This window comes from Muntiacus reevesi, chromosome 6 (genome assembly GCF_963930625.1).
Source record: "Muntiacus reevesi chromosome 6, mMunRee1.1, whole genome shotgun sequence".
NCBI classification, from domain to species: Eukaryota; Metazoa; Chordata; class Mammalia; order Artiodactyla; family Cervidae; genus Muntiacus; species Muntiacus reevesi.
In genome coordinates, this window is record NC_089254.1 from 49280314 (window position 1) to 49294202 (window position 13889).

Below are 13889 nucleotides of genomic sequence, written 5' to 3' on the forward strand. Positions count from 1 at the left end.
AGATGTGGGGCAAGGGCAGTGACATTTCTATAGTCCCAGATGCACAGAAATATGGAAGAGAGTATTGGTTTCTATAAAGTGTGGAGTATTTTTTTTTAATAATTAGTCAATCTTGAGAAAATGAATAAAAATGGCAGACACTATGTCAGCAAATAAACTAAAAAGCTCCCCCCCTCAAAATGTCCTCTCCTGAGTAAGAACCTCGAATGAAGAAAAACCTTCAAAAATAGGAACATAGAAGAGCCTGTACATCATAATGGAGAGAGCAATAGAAAGGCATCCTGGATGACTTAGCAGGGAATCCCAACTCTGAAAAGGAAGTGACATACTGTTAGAGAAATATTTGTAAGCAAATTGAAGGAAACATCATTTAAGGGGGAACCCGACAGGCTGCATTTGCCAGGTTGCTTGCAGGGAACTGGCAGTTCTTTCCATTTCTATAAACTGAAGGCTTCTTGGAATGTGAAATCAAGAATTATAAACTGGGCAGCAGCCACGATGAGGGTTTTTGTTGTTGTTGGTTTTATTTTTTTCCTGCTTGTTTGTTTATGGTTTTTGCTACAAAAAGAGTTGAACTGTTTTAAGTTCTCCCATTTTGTGCTAAGTCCCTTAGTCATGTCCGACTCTTTGTGATCCTATGGACTGTAGCCCACCAGGCTCCCCTGTCCATGGGATTCTCCAGACAGAATACTGGAGTGGGTTGCCATGCCCTCCTCCTGGGGGTCTTCCCAATCCAGGGATCAAATCCGTGTCTCTTATCAAACCTTGCAGTGGTAGATGGGTTCTTTACCGCTAGCACCGCCTGGGAAGCCAAAGTTCTCCTACTAGCCAGACCCAAAAGGTATTGAGACTGTGCCAAGAGGTGAAGCGGACCAATCTTTAACTTTATAAGAAGACAGAGCAGTTTCTTAGGAAAGGCTTCAAGGTAGCCCAAACACATCCTGCACTAGAAGTATGTCATGCTGGGCCAACTTCATAGAAGATTTTAATATCGGGAGGACTTTGCCTTTCCAATTCTGAATTTCTTCAGCTCTAAGAATCATGAAATCATGGAAATCTTTATGTGAATCCCTAGTTCATCATGCATGATAGACACTGCCTGTATCTGATCTGTCTCATCATTCCCAAAGTTCTTTCAGGAAAAACATTTTAAGATCTTCTTTTTGCCATTTCCCCTTGTTGAATATATTTAGGATCACAATTCTTTTTGTGTGTGTCTACTCCAATGAAAGTATCACTTAGGATGACTTCACTTAGACTTTCTCTCAGAAAAAGGATAGTTTAATAAAGGAATTTTTGTATAATATTTTTCATCTTTTAGGTGGCTCTTTAATCACCTTTAGACTTAATAATGCCAACAACTCTGTCTCTTTTTCAGGGGTCTGTTTTCAAATTTATAATCATCATAGGATCTTCCTCTTGTCTAAATAAAAAATATATAAATAATTCAGTTAATTGCTCACTTGTCTTTTCTACATGATGAAAAATGTTTTTTGGTGTTTTATTTCCAATGCTTTGATCATGGCCCTCCCTCACCCCTTCTGCCTGTTTTATGGCCCCTCATGCAGAGGATCCCATGAAATTGATTGACTATGCTAGATACTCTGAGGTGATTTTAATTTAGTTTATATTATCAAATAACCCTAAATAATGTGTGCTCTTCCTGTGACTGCCTCAACAAGGTCATATCTAAACTGGAGAGGAAGGCTTGCTTGTATCTTATGCTTCTTTTTTTTATATATTCCAGTGACTTTTATATATTCTGTGATGTTTCATTTTCCATATTGCTGCCTATTTTGATATTGACTTTGTGAGGAAATATGTGTGTAATCTTAATCAGTGATTAAGTGCCTGAACTCCAGTGCCAGATTATCTTGGTTTAAATTTTGACTTCCATGTGACCTTGGAAAAATTGTTCAACTTAAGGGCATCAGTTTTCTCATCTGAAAAATAACAGAACTCATATTATAGAGTTGTTGTGCAAATTAAATAAATGCCCATGATTGCATGCTCAGTCACTTCCATGAAATTCTCCGAGCAAGAATACTGGAGGAGGTTGCCATGTTCTCCCCCAGGGGATCTTCCTGACCCAGGGATTGAACCCACATCTCTTCCATCTCCTGCATTGGCAGGGGGATTCATTACCAGTGAGCCATCTGAGAAAGTGTTAGTCGCTCAGTTGTATCCGACTCTGTGATCCCATGGACTGTAGTCTGCAAGCCATCTGGGAAGCCCCAAATAAACTTTCAGCAGGTAATAAATGCTCAACAAATGAACTATTATTTGTACCAGAAATCAGAATTCTCCCACTGTTGTAATGTATGAAGTATTCCAACAGGTTTCCTTCTCAGTAAAAGAAACATGTTATCCTTGCCACCTGCCTCCCTGGGAAATGGTGTTTATCCCTGCAGCTTTCCAAATGTCTCCTTGTTTCACTGTCCCAGATAGCTGAGCCAGCCCTTGGCTGGAACTTATATGCAATTCAGTTAGAGGCAGATCCTGCCTCCTGCCCTTTTCTCCCCTTTTGTTACTGGCAGGTGCTTGATGACAAGTTACTCAGAGGCAGGGAGAGAAAAGAATGCTCCAAAGATGACCTGTAGCTCCTATCTCTTCCTGGTCCGTTTGTGTCTGGGAGAAATATTTGCCCTTGGTTACATGCTCTTTCCCACTATGAGTCATGTCTCTTCCTTTCTCTCTTCATTCTCCACCCCTACCTTTTCCTATAATGGCAAAACGACTTCTCCAGCTGTGCAGCCAAGCCAAATGACCAAACACGTCCAAGTGCAGGCGGATAGGTGTCTGTCCTATTTTTGGATAAATGTTGAAGTGGTGTCCTCTGATTTCTCTGACTGCTGCCTGGTCTTCTTTGCCACAGATACACGGCAACAGTCAAAAGCACAGAGAGGTGAGGTGGAGGAGAGACAGATGGTCACAAGATGTGGTACAGTTTTCATTTTAGTTTTTGCCATTGTCTTTAGGGCACAGGGTTCTAGGAGAGCCCCCATGCCCCCTACCAGGGCGCTTTTCATTTAAGAAGACATAAGTAACTTTCCTTTATGGTCTTAGCTGACTTACGCTCCTTCCACTCAGTTCAGTTTCCTTTGACCCAATTCCATTGACTAGAGGTTTGAACAGAGGTTTCCAAAACAAATCAGTGAAGGGTGAAGATTGTGTCATTGGAACCTCCTGTTTTCCCTTTTCTGTCTTGATTTTCTCTTTGGTGGCATGTCTTTTAATCAGTGTTGGATGCTCTCAAGTGGCACCCCACTCAAGGCCCTCCTGCTCAGGTCCCTAACATAGTTTTCAGCATTCTTTTTTTTCAGATCATCCATTCACATTGAAGTAATGGATGTCTACTAATAGATTGAAATGTTACGTCACCCACAGCTACCTTTCTTTTAAAGAAGCATCACAGTGTAACGTTTCAGAGGTAGCAGTTCAGATATAGTTTGAAGAAAGAAGCTGAAGAGTGGGTACAAAAATTATTTAAAAATACAACAGGGTGCATTCTTTTGCTTTGGGGGTTAACAGGGAGGAGAAATTGGGAAGATTAGATATGGAAGCCCAAATTATTTTTATTCCTAAGAAGTATAACCTGAATATCTAGTATATCCTTATCCTTTGCTTCATCCTGCTTCAAATCCTTCTCTTGTCCTCCCTATATACATATATACCTTGAAGGAAAGAAATATACCAAATCCTGATCTATGATAAGTTGCAGTAGTAGTCTTAATTTTTAATCGCAGCACTACCTATTTTTTATCTTAAAGTAATATGTAACCATGTAAAAATTCTTTAAACTCTTGTTATCTTAAGTAAACATTCAAAAATGATAAGATTGCAAGCTACAGAAACCAAGCTATTATTTATGTGATTTCTCCACTATGCCATTTAATTTGTCCTGGATTCAAATGAGACATTGTATGAGACTGTTTTCTAAAATGTAAAATTCTACAAAAATAATATTTTAGTATTATAAATTTCAAAATAGGAAACAGGGTAGTAAAAGAAATAGCAACTTTCTAAAACGCCAGAGAGAATGGTTCCTAACCAGTTTCTATGTATTAATACTAGCATTTCCTACCCCTGAACATGTGAAAATAAATTTCAGATAAGAGAATTGAGAGTAGACAGGCATTACCCTGAAGGATGAAATATACTTGATGTGCTTTACATATAATTTTCCTAACTTAATAACTTATGAGTGAGAAAAATGGTGAGAAGGAACATCTTATTAGAATCAGTATTTTTCAAACTCCTCACTCAAAAGAAGAAAATTATGATGTCAAAATGTGATTTTCACTCCAGCTCAGCAGTCATCCCAAATTTTCTTCAATTATTTTTTCATGTAGCCATTCATTCAGAAAATATTGATTGAGCCTGTTAAGTGCTTGGCACCATTTTAGAATCCCAGAAAACAATAATGAAGTCACATTTTGGTTCTCAGAGACCTAACCAGCAGTCTAATGGGGTTAGTCAGCAGGCATAGTTTTATCATGCGGCAAGTGATAATAGGGGTCCTTACAAGATTTTACATGAAAACATAGAAGAGGCATTAATGTGAAGGAGTTTTGGAAACAGGAGGGGTTAGCACAGGCCAAGGGGAAGAGTGAGGCTGCCATGAAGGGCTGGGCACTTCAGTGCGTGCTTCAGAAGAGAATTGCTGAAGACCGTGTGTGGAGAGTGAAGGCCTGTGAACATCGCTGAAGAGTTTGGATTTTATTAAAAGGGCAATGGTGTGTAATTGGTAATGTACACAGGGGAGGGGCATGGAGTCTTGATGAGATCACTTCTTTTTTGAAAGTGGAACATGGATTGGAAAAGATCATATTGAAACTGGGAGTGAGACCAGTTAGGGGGCTATAGCAACTAGATAGGCAAAAGAAGATGGCAATGATCATGGTGGTGTAGCAGTAATTTTAGAAGAAAAAAAACTACAAATAAAATAAATTGTAATTAATTTAAAACATAGAGTAATATATTATTCGGGGGGAAACTCCACAATGATGGAGATAGAATTATTATAAATCTAGGAATCCCTGTCATGAAAATCAAAGTCTCAGTCAACTTAACTGTGCATTAATTCCTGTATTTATAGCATGCCAGTCCTTTGTTAGAAAATTCATGATTTTAAAAATTGATTTAAAAAAATTTCTGGACTGAACAACAAGATTGCATATACATAGCCAAACTTCGTTCTTCGGAAGTCACAGAAAACAAGAAGATGGGAAACTCCTAAGAGATCCTTGAGTCCAATCCTACCATTAAAGGTAGGAAACTGAGACCTTGAGATTAAACCATTTGCAGGAGGTGACATACCTCAGTAATGGCAGTGCTGAGATAGGCAACCAGATGCCTGACCTGAAGGGGAGGGTTCTTTTCACTCAAGTCCAACAGTTTCCCAAGAAAATTATTTAAGTAAATTCATGGGATGTAGACAACTACTGAAAAGAGGGACTTTTAAGTTCTCCACATCTTTAAAGAGCATTTCACAAAGCCAAACACATGCTTTATTATTGGAGGTAGGTCATTTTTCCAGATTAACTCACAGCAAGAAAATCTATGCCAATATCAGCAGCTACTCTTCACATACTAACTTTCCAAAAATAATTTTGGACTCTGGTCTGGTACTAGTATCCAAATACATGTGATTTATATTGTTTTCCTTTCTTATTTAAAAAATTGGAAACAGAAATATGAGTTTATTTAGGATTAGCAAGAGACTATTTTATGAAGAATATGAAGTATGGTTGGTTTAAGAACATGCTATTCTATCATATTCATCAAGTGATAGAAAAATTTATAGGAAACCTCTTAAGTGCTGGGAAAATAAAAAATTAAATTACCAATCATGTAATTTTTCACAAACATATTCCTGAATAAGCAATAACTCATGTGTGTTTACCTATTATAAGTTTTTAATAAGGAAAAATTAGTTTTAAAAGGTTCTTTATTAATGAACTTGATATGTAATAAAAGCAATAAACACATTTTATAAGTTTTAAAAAGTTTATTATAGATACTGGGAAAGTCGACCATCACCCACCTCTTCCCCACTCACAAATAAAAGAACCAACATATTTGTAAATGAAACCTAGATCCACTTGGTACAAAATTTCAGTCTCTGAAATAAAATAGTTAATGACAAATCTCAATAAAAAGTAATTTTGAAAATGATCAATGCTATTCAGAAATAAGGAAATCATATAGTCTACTTGTTACAAGTTAATTGGTTATTTTTATATGACTATGTATGTATATTTTGGCTTTAAAACTTGCCAATTTGAAAAAACTTGCTATTTGAAAAGATAGAAGCCACTATTTATTTAAATAGATATTTTATTAATCAATACTTTTGCTCAAATGACATATCCAAATATTTTTTAAAAACATCTTAAATATAAAGTATAACTATAAAGTCATGAGACTGATTGACCTTTTTGACTAACACAGTAACATCCATATTGTCAAATGAGTAGTAATGCTTTAATGATCATGAGTGTTTTCTAATAATGACCTAAGACAGTTTTGAAAAAAATCTCTTTTGTAGCTACCTTCTAAAGGATATAAGCTTCATAATTTAATCATTCATTTGCTTGGTTCCCCAGTAGAATTCCAGTTCAATCATCCTTTATATTCACCAGTCTTAGAAACTTGGGAAAATAAAATTAATTTTCATTGAATGAGGAGTTGTCATCTATGAAACTATTCAAAGGACTGTTAATCCAAGTTCTGATAGTAATTCTGAAATTTGAGCATTGACACACTTTTAGGATGTGTAAATTATAGTTAACCACTCACATTATAGACATCTTTTGTATAGGCCTATCATTTTAGAATAGAGATTTTTAAAACACCAGTGACTCATAACACTGAAATAGGACTCTACAGTTCAAAAATAATAATTTTATACTGTGCAGTAAGACTCATATTAGATAATATTTTGAAAGTTTGAAGCTATTACTTTTTAATTTATATATACATAGCTCAGTAGCATGGACGCAATAAGTTAACAACTTTGCTGAAGTTAATACATGAATTACTGTGGCTGAAATTGTACTTAAGTATCAGAAATAGCCATTATTATACAGTGTTATTTAATAGCACCAATATTACTTGAAGGTAAAGAGAAACATTAATAAGAATGCAGAATACAGGATTAATTTTTAACTGAACTACAAGACAGAAATAATCTCTTAGATGAAATATCAATTAGGTTTGTATTAAGATCACAGCCAGATAAACATTAGCCAAGAAACATTTAAGGATTTTGCTTGGAAAAGTAAGAAAGAAAAGCCTTGTATATCTCTCTTTTACATTCAATTACCAAAGAAGATGCATATGCTTATGTAATCTAGACAGTGCCATCTCACCAATGAAGTTCCTTATGGAAGATACATTTACTCCTTCTATACATTAGTACAACAAGATAGCAAATATAAGAAGAGTGCTTTAAAGCAATCTGATTAGGGCAACATGTACAATAACTACAAAATATACAGTAAATTAAAACATCTTGTTAAATATACCTGTAAGTTAACAATACCCTATTTAAAGGAACATGTCTTCATGAATCTATTTTCACATTTATTTGAGAGAGCCTATCGTCACTTTTGTTACTGTAATTTCTAGGATCTTTGTATTATCTTATCTCTAAGTATCCCTATGACTTTATCTGCAAAGATTTTAAAAAGTATTACTTCCAGAGTGAAAAAATAGGAAATTCTGTATTTTTATGAGCAGTTGTACACAAAACTATTGTAGTGTTTGAGAGAAATGTCCCTTGATCATTGCAGATTCATCATTATAAAATGCATACCTTTGTACTTAAGAAAAAACTGTCTGCCTTTAAAATTAATTGTTGCCTACTGAATAATTCTGGTTATAAAGTTAGATGTGAAATCCTTGACTTTTAATTAGAAAAGCATTATTTGAAAAGATCTGCCAATAAACATTCTACATGTGGTTGCCCATCTTAATAGCTTTCTTAATCTGAACAGTTGGGGAATTAACAGAACAGTAGTGCTTTTATGTTATAAAAACGAGTATTACAGTATCCAGACCTCTGGACCTGGGGCCCAAGTATTCAATCGTGGCTCAGTTGCAGGCTGACAGAAGAGAAGCTGCGTCCTACACTCGTACACAATGGGGCAATGACAACATCTGTCACACTCTTCCATATTGTCTGCACTGAAGGCAGGACCATTAGGCAGGTCTTTACAAAAGGCATTATAATCCTGGAATGGAGGAAGAGAGATATGTAAGGATTGCTGGTGTTACCAAATAAGGCTTGCACACGCATGAAAAGACACAACAGTGGTCCAGTTCACCTAAGCCAGGTTGAGCATTTGAAACAAATCAACAGTGACCTACATTGTGATAAGATACACAAAAAATATATTTAAAAAAATAAACAGGCATGTATGTGATCAACACTAATATTATTTCTATTGGTAGCAGGCAATTTAAAATAGTAAAGCAAAATTAAACAAAATAGTAAATTTATTTACTTGATCTCCGGCCCTAAATATTAACCTGCCTAAATCTTCATATTTCTCTGAAGTTCCACTTCCTGGTAGCTTTTCCTGTTGTCTTCCCTCCCCATTGGAACACGATAGTTGGATACTCTGGTTTTGTGTTTCTGAAGTACTGAAACAAATTTCTTAATTCTCAAATTTACCAAAAGATATCATAAATAGATGATTATGTTTCTCTTTCATATTAGAATGTAAGCTTTTAAGCGAGGACATCCTTTACCCTTGGTAAACGTTCGAACTGAAGTGAATTTAACATTCTCTTATGCTTTATATTATTAATTTTTCACAGTAATTACACACACTGAAAAGGGTTGTGTAGTGTAGCTAAAAGAGTCCTGCAATTATGTCAGAATTCTTAGACAAGAAGAACTCGAATACCCTGAATTTATTTTTTCTGTATGCCTTTTCTTAAAGTAACTACATATTTTCATATTCCTCAAGTTGGTTAAGTTTTTCAGTAATCCTCTGAATAATGTTCTTTGTCATTGTAGTGCTTTTTGGGCACAAAAGTATTTGTGAACTCTCAGGCATTGCTGGAGGGCTTTAATAGAATTTTTATTATTACTTGGGTGAGCACAAAGAAGTAAGGTTGATTTTCTTGGTTTCCTATTAAACGGTGACTTAAATAAAGGTCTGTTGCATTTAGCTGAAAATGAAGAGGAGATCAGGCATTTGTCTGATTTTGAGATATTTTTAAACTACTGAATTATTCATATGGACTTTCTACAAAAATTATATTTATCTTGTGTTTTTTTCCCAAGTGCTAAAGATTTGAAGCAATTTTTTTTTAAAGAAAATTAATTACTAGGTGTTTTAGTATTCTATGGTTCAACATGGTTGAATAGAAACCTGAGTGATGGTAACTTTTGACTTCTTATTCCATTATGTTTCTCACTTCATGTGTGGCTTTGGCCAATTCCCTCCAAATTAATGTAAGAACAGGAAATCTTAGAGACCAGCTATCAGGCTTACCACTTACTATGCATCTTTGACATGTCCATATGATGCTGCCATTATGATGAACAATAAATAGAACTATTTTGAAGTCAGAATATATAATAAAAACAATTATGACAAAATAATCTCAAGTTGACTTGTTTAGATTGGAACGCTTCCTAACCAAATTCACTTTCCTCAGTATATATGCATTTTCCATTCTTTCTTAGGCTGAGAAATTTTCTAACCTCTAGTGCCTTAGATCTCCATGTCCTAAGAGGGAATTAAGCACAGGACAACAGTGTAGTTACCCACATTTGAGGACTCAGTTCATAGGATTTTAACTTCATTTTCTTCAAGTTGTTCTCTCACTTTGGATCAGAGGATCCAATGATTTTTTGACAACAAACTTAAATTGTGTTCTAATATCCCAGCTGGTTCCCTTTCTGAAACTCCAGGTGATCTGGAGTGATCCACAATTTCGTTCAGGCTCAGTGTCAGCCTGAACAGTGTCACCCTCAGTCATTTCTTAAACACATTTTATAATTAGCAAAATGATATATTCATCCATTGGACAATAAATCCCTGAGAACTGGAACTTTTGTTTAACTTTGTATTTATAGTGTCACGCAGATTGCCTTGTCACAGCAGTTAGCTGTATTAAAACCTTCTGGGAAATGAGACTATTACTACTGCATTTCTATCAGTTAGATTATATATTTGAATTATATTCAAGCAAAAGTAAAAGGCAGAGTAAAATGTATCAAGTTACATTTCTTTGATATGATCCACTTATGACCTGCGGTTGTCAAATGGCATACAGATTCAAACCCGTCTCTGATATGAACTCAAACCAATTCACCTGTTCCTAATGTCCTATACTTCTGGCCTAGGATCCAACATCATCAGACTGAGTTGTGAGTGCTTTGTTGTGGTTTGTTTAAATAATCTAAAGTCAGATCTGTTGTGACCACGGAGTGTGGTTCAAAGAGCTTTTAACTGCATATTTTCATAGACTTGACCACCAAAAAATAAGGTTTTAAAATAAGTTAGCTCTTCTATGAGACCTTTCCTTGATCTGGTCTTATTGTGTCACGGGAATGTAATCCATTAATAATAAACCTATTTTATCAAGATATAAACTAACTTCTAAACATTTTTGTTTGAAGTCACTCCTCTACTTGCAATCACAGCTGCCTGATGACAGATGTATGACAGTTAAATATTAATGTCCCAACATGAAAGTAATTTGAAAAATAAGTTGAAGTTAAATAACACAGTTTCTGTGGTTGGAAAAAAGTGGTTTGATGATTCTCTGCTGGAAGCACTACACCAAAAACATCTCCCATTCTCAGAAGAGCCAGGTGTAGAGAAGCATCATTTGGTTAATTGTAGTTTTACTTATATCTCTCTACCATTTGGTAAATAAAAACCCTTTTGTTATCAATTATTCCACAAGTGCTTTAGGAAAGCCTAGCTTTGTTGACTGGCAGTCTGTATTTCCAAATAGTTCCATAGCCAGCATTTCATAATATACGATGTGGTCACTCAGTTTTTCACATTTTGGAAAGTGAGAAAATGGACATAGAGGTTACATGACTGGTTTTATTCAAAAGATGTGCTGATTTGTGCTAATACCTAAATATGACCTGATTGTAAATCTGGCCTTTGAGGAGCTGTTCATGTAAAAAAGGCAAAGATTTTCATTCCTCTTAGTAGTCTTTTGACACTTTCAATATAGTTTGTTTACAGCTTTTAGTAATCAAATTAAATTGATGTTTGTTATTTTTAATCTCATAAATTGTTAATTTTAATCTCATAATTTTTAATCTCATAAATTGTTAATTTTAATCTCATAATTTTTAATCTCATAAATTGAGTGAACTTCAATTTATCCTTAAAAAGCCTTTTCTTTCCACAAAGCCTTCCCTGTGTTTCCCTCCTCCACAGATTTAGGTGTTCCCCTCAGCAGCCACCTCTGTACCTAGCCAGTTGCCCTGATGTGCTGTGAGTAAGCTGAAGGCAGATCTTACATCATATTCATCCTGGGCCCAGTACCCGGCACAAACTCAGTACTCCATAAATTTTCTTAGTTGAATTAACCAGCTAGCTAACTGACAAATTAATTCAGATGGTAAAGGCAAATGTAGAACAATTTCATAACTTCTAACAATGAACACAACATGTATTAGGGTGTGGTATTACCATATAAAATGATTAAGAAAAAGATATGGCAGCATCAAGGGTTATGTATTTCTCCAGGACTGCCCTAAAAGATGATTCACAACTGTTGCCATACCAGGGATAATCTGAATGCTCTTCCTCTCAGAATAAAGTGGATATCTTTTAAAACAACAATAACATAACTTATAGGTCAAATGTGACATTTCCCTAAAATTTTTTTAATGCTTAAAAATGTTCTCTGAAGCTTTATGATGCATTTTTGTGTGAAGAAAGTTACTCAAAACATCCTAAAATGTCCAGTAGGTTTCTATATTTATTTTCCCTTTAATGCCCTAGATGCCATTCCTATCTGGGTTTCACAGGTGAAGAAGTAACTTGGAAGCCTTCTCATTTTCATTATCTGTAGTTTGAATTTTCATTCATTTGTGCTAGGAGCCTATACACCTTAATTGCACACACCTCGCATCTTCTCTGGTCTTATCCTTGCCATTTGCCAGTGGCAGGCGTGGAGCAACCCCTCCATAGCACTGCTTAACCCGGTCTGACATCCCTCTGCAATGATACTGTCCCTGGCGTTCTGTTCAGAGATCACTTTTGTTTTACCCCAAACACGGGTGGTGACTGAATGAAAGGTAATAAAAGAAGTAAGAGCCTTGCCCAGAACCAGAGGCATAAGTCAAAACAGGGCCCTAGGAGGGCGCAGCCTGTGGCAGGAAGCATGGCCTCCAGATCTCCACCTCCACAATCAGCTGGGCCTTAGCAACTCAATGGAAAATCACACCTGAGGACAGAGGGACATACCTTCTTCTGTTTTTAACTCCTAACCCTACCTACAAATCGAAGCACACTGCCTTTCCAGGTCTCCCAGTTCCTGCTACTAGGTTGGGAAATGATGCACATTCTTCTGCCCAGCTGGAAGAAGGGGAGGGCAGGGGGCAGGTGGCAAAGAACATTCCGACGTCTCAGAAAGCTGGCCCATCCCAGTGTGCCCCTTCTCACCAGATATGCAGACAGCTGAGGGTGGCAAAGAGAATTCCCGCAGCGAAAGCCAAGGGAATAGCCAGGAACACCGTCAGGAACTTGTAGATCACGTATTTGCTCATTTCAAAGAGAGCATGGCTGCAGATCCACACTTTGTCAAAGGAGTGCGTAGACACTGGTTCTGCAATCACATCCTCGAATCCCACCTGCGGAGACAAGACTCAGGGATCCTGAACTGTCATCCAACCTGCCTCACCAGCAACCAGGAGTACTCAAGAAAGACAGACTTGACTGGGATGCCCCTCCCTTCTCTTAGGGTCACGGTGCGAGAACAGGGATTTGGTAAAAAAATTCTGGTTACGCAGGCGGCCCCGCGGCGAGAATCTGGGCCCCAGACCCTGCGGGGCTGACCCAGTGGCAAGTGTGGGAGTTGGGGTCGGAGCAGGGTAGAGGAGGCACCCTCATCCTAGGCCTTGGCGGGGGTCCTGGGACGCCCTCAAACCCAGGGGAGGGCCCGCCCTGGGCTTCACCTTGAGATGCGAGTTGAGCCGGTGGGGATCTCGGTCGCTGCCTGGGTCCACGAACTTGTCGGGGTCTGCGTAATCGACACTGCTGTGGCGGCTGTAGGAGTCGTCGTCCATGAAGAGCTGGACATCGGCCTTCTCGGTCTCCAGCCCCATCGCGGCGCTTGATGAGCGGTGGATGCAGCCGGGCTGGTGCGGCGCGGCTCCGGGCCCGCGCGGCTTCCCCTTCCCGTCGCGCCCGGCCCCGCCCCGCCTCGCCTCGCCCCGCGCGGCCCGGGCGGCGGCTGCTTCCCACTGCTGGCTCCTGTTACCCGGCCCGCGCGACCCTAGTCCCGCCCCGCGGCCGGGCGAAGGGGCGGGGGCCGACCGCAGCCGGCTAGGTGGCTCCAGTCCCGCACAACCCGCCGCTTCTTCCTGGCTGGGTCCCAGTCCGGCCGCAGGCCAGGAAAGGAATCAGGCGGGGTGTCCCAATCAGGCAGATCCCGGCTTGCTCAGGTGGGCGAAGCGTCTCTCGGAGATGAGGACCCGAATTCTGCCCAAAGAAGGGCTGGAAGGATTTTGGGGTCACGTTGTACGACACTCAGAGCTGGGTGCCTAAGAGCCAGCATGTTGACAAGAAAATAGACACACTGGAGGGAGGCAGCTTGGTGGTTAAGAGCGTAGGGGTATCGAGTAGGAAGGTCTGTCTTAACTTGCACTCTGCCGTTTACCTGTGTGCTCTGGAGCA

At 38.3% G+C, this 13889-nt stretch overlaps 1 protein-coding gene across 2 annotated transcripts; it reads right to left on the reverse strand.

Annotated features, from left to right (window-relative positions):
* Nucleotides 1-5990: 5990 nt before the first annotated feature.
* Nucleotides 5991-13471, reverse strand: CAV2 (caveolin 2). 2 transcript variants are annotated; one of them, XM_065939201.1, is made up of 3 exons: nucleotides 13169-13452; nucleotides 12657-12844; nucleotides 5991-8237 (listed from the first exon to the last, which is right to left on the reverse strand). In XM_065939201.1, exons 1-3 carry the CDS (start codon nucleotides 13316-13318, stop codon nucleotides 8087-8089), a joined length of 489 nt encoding a protein of 162 aa, XP_065795273.1. In that variant the 5' UTR covers nucleotides 13319-13452; the 3' UTR covers nucleotides 5991-8086. The 2 variants fall into 2 exon arrangements, with proteins under 2 accessions (XP_065795273.1, XP_065795274.1); XM_065939202.1 differs by lacking the exon at nucleotides 12657-12844 and having other exon boundaries at nucleotides 13169-13471.
* Nucleotides 13472-13889: the final 418 nt, after the last annotated feature.

Coding starts and splice junctions, on each gene's coding strand:
- CAV2 (XM_065939201.1), bottom strand. CDS start 13,318: ATGGGGCTGGAGACCGAGAAGGCCGATGTCCAGCTCTTCATGGACGAC. Junction 12,845..13,168: donor GGCTCAACTCGCATCTCAAG/GTGAAGCCCAGG, acceptor TTGTCTCCGCAG/GTGGGATTCGAGGATGTGAT. Junction 8,238..12,656: donor CTCAGCTGTCTGCATATCTG/GTGAGAAGGGGC, acceptor CCTCCATTCCAG/GATTATAATGCCTTTTGTAA.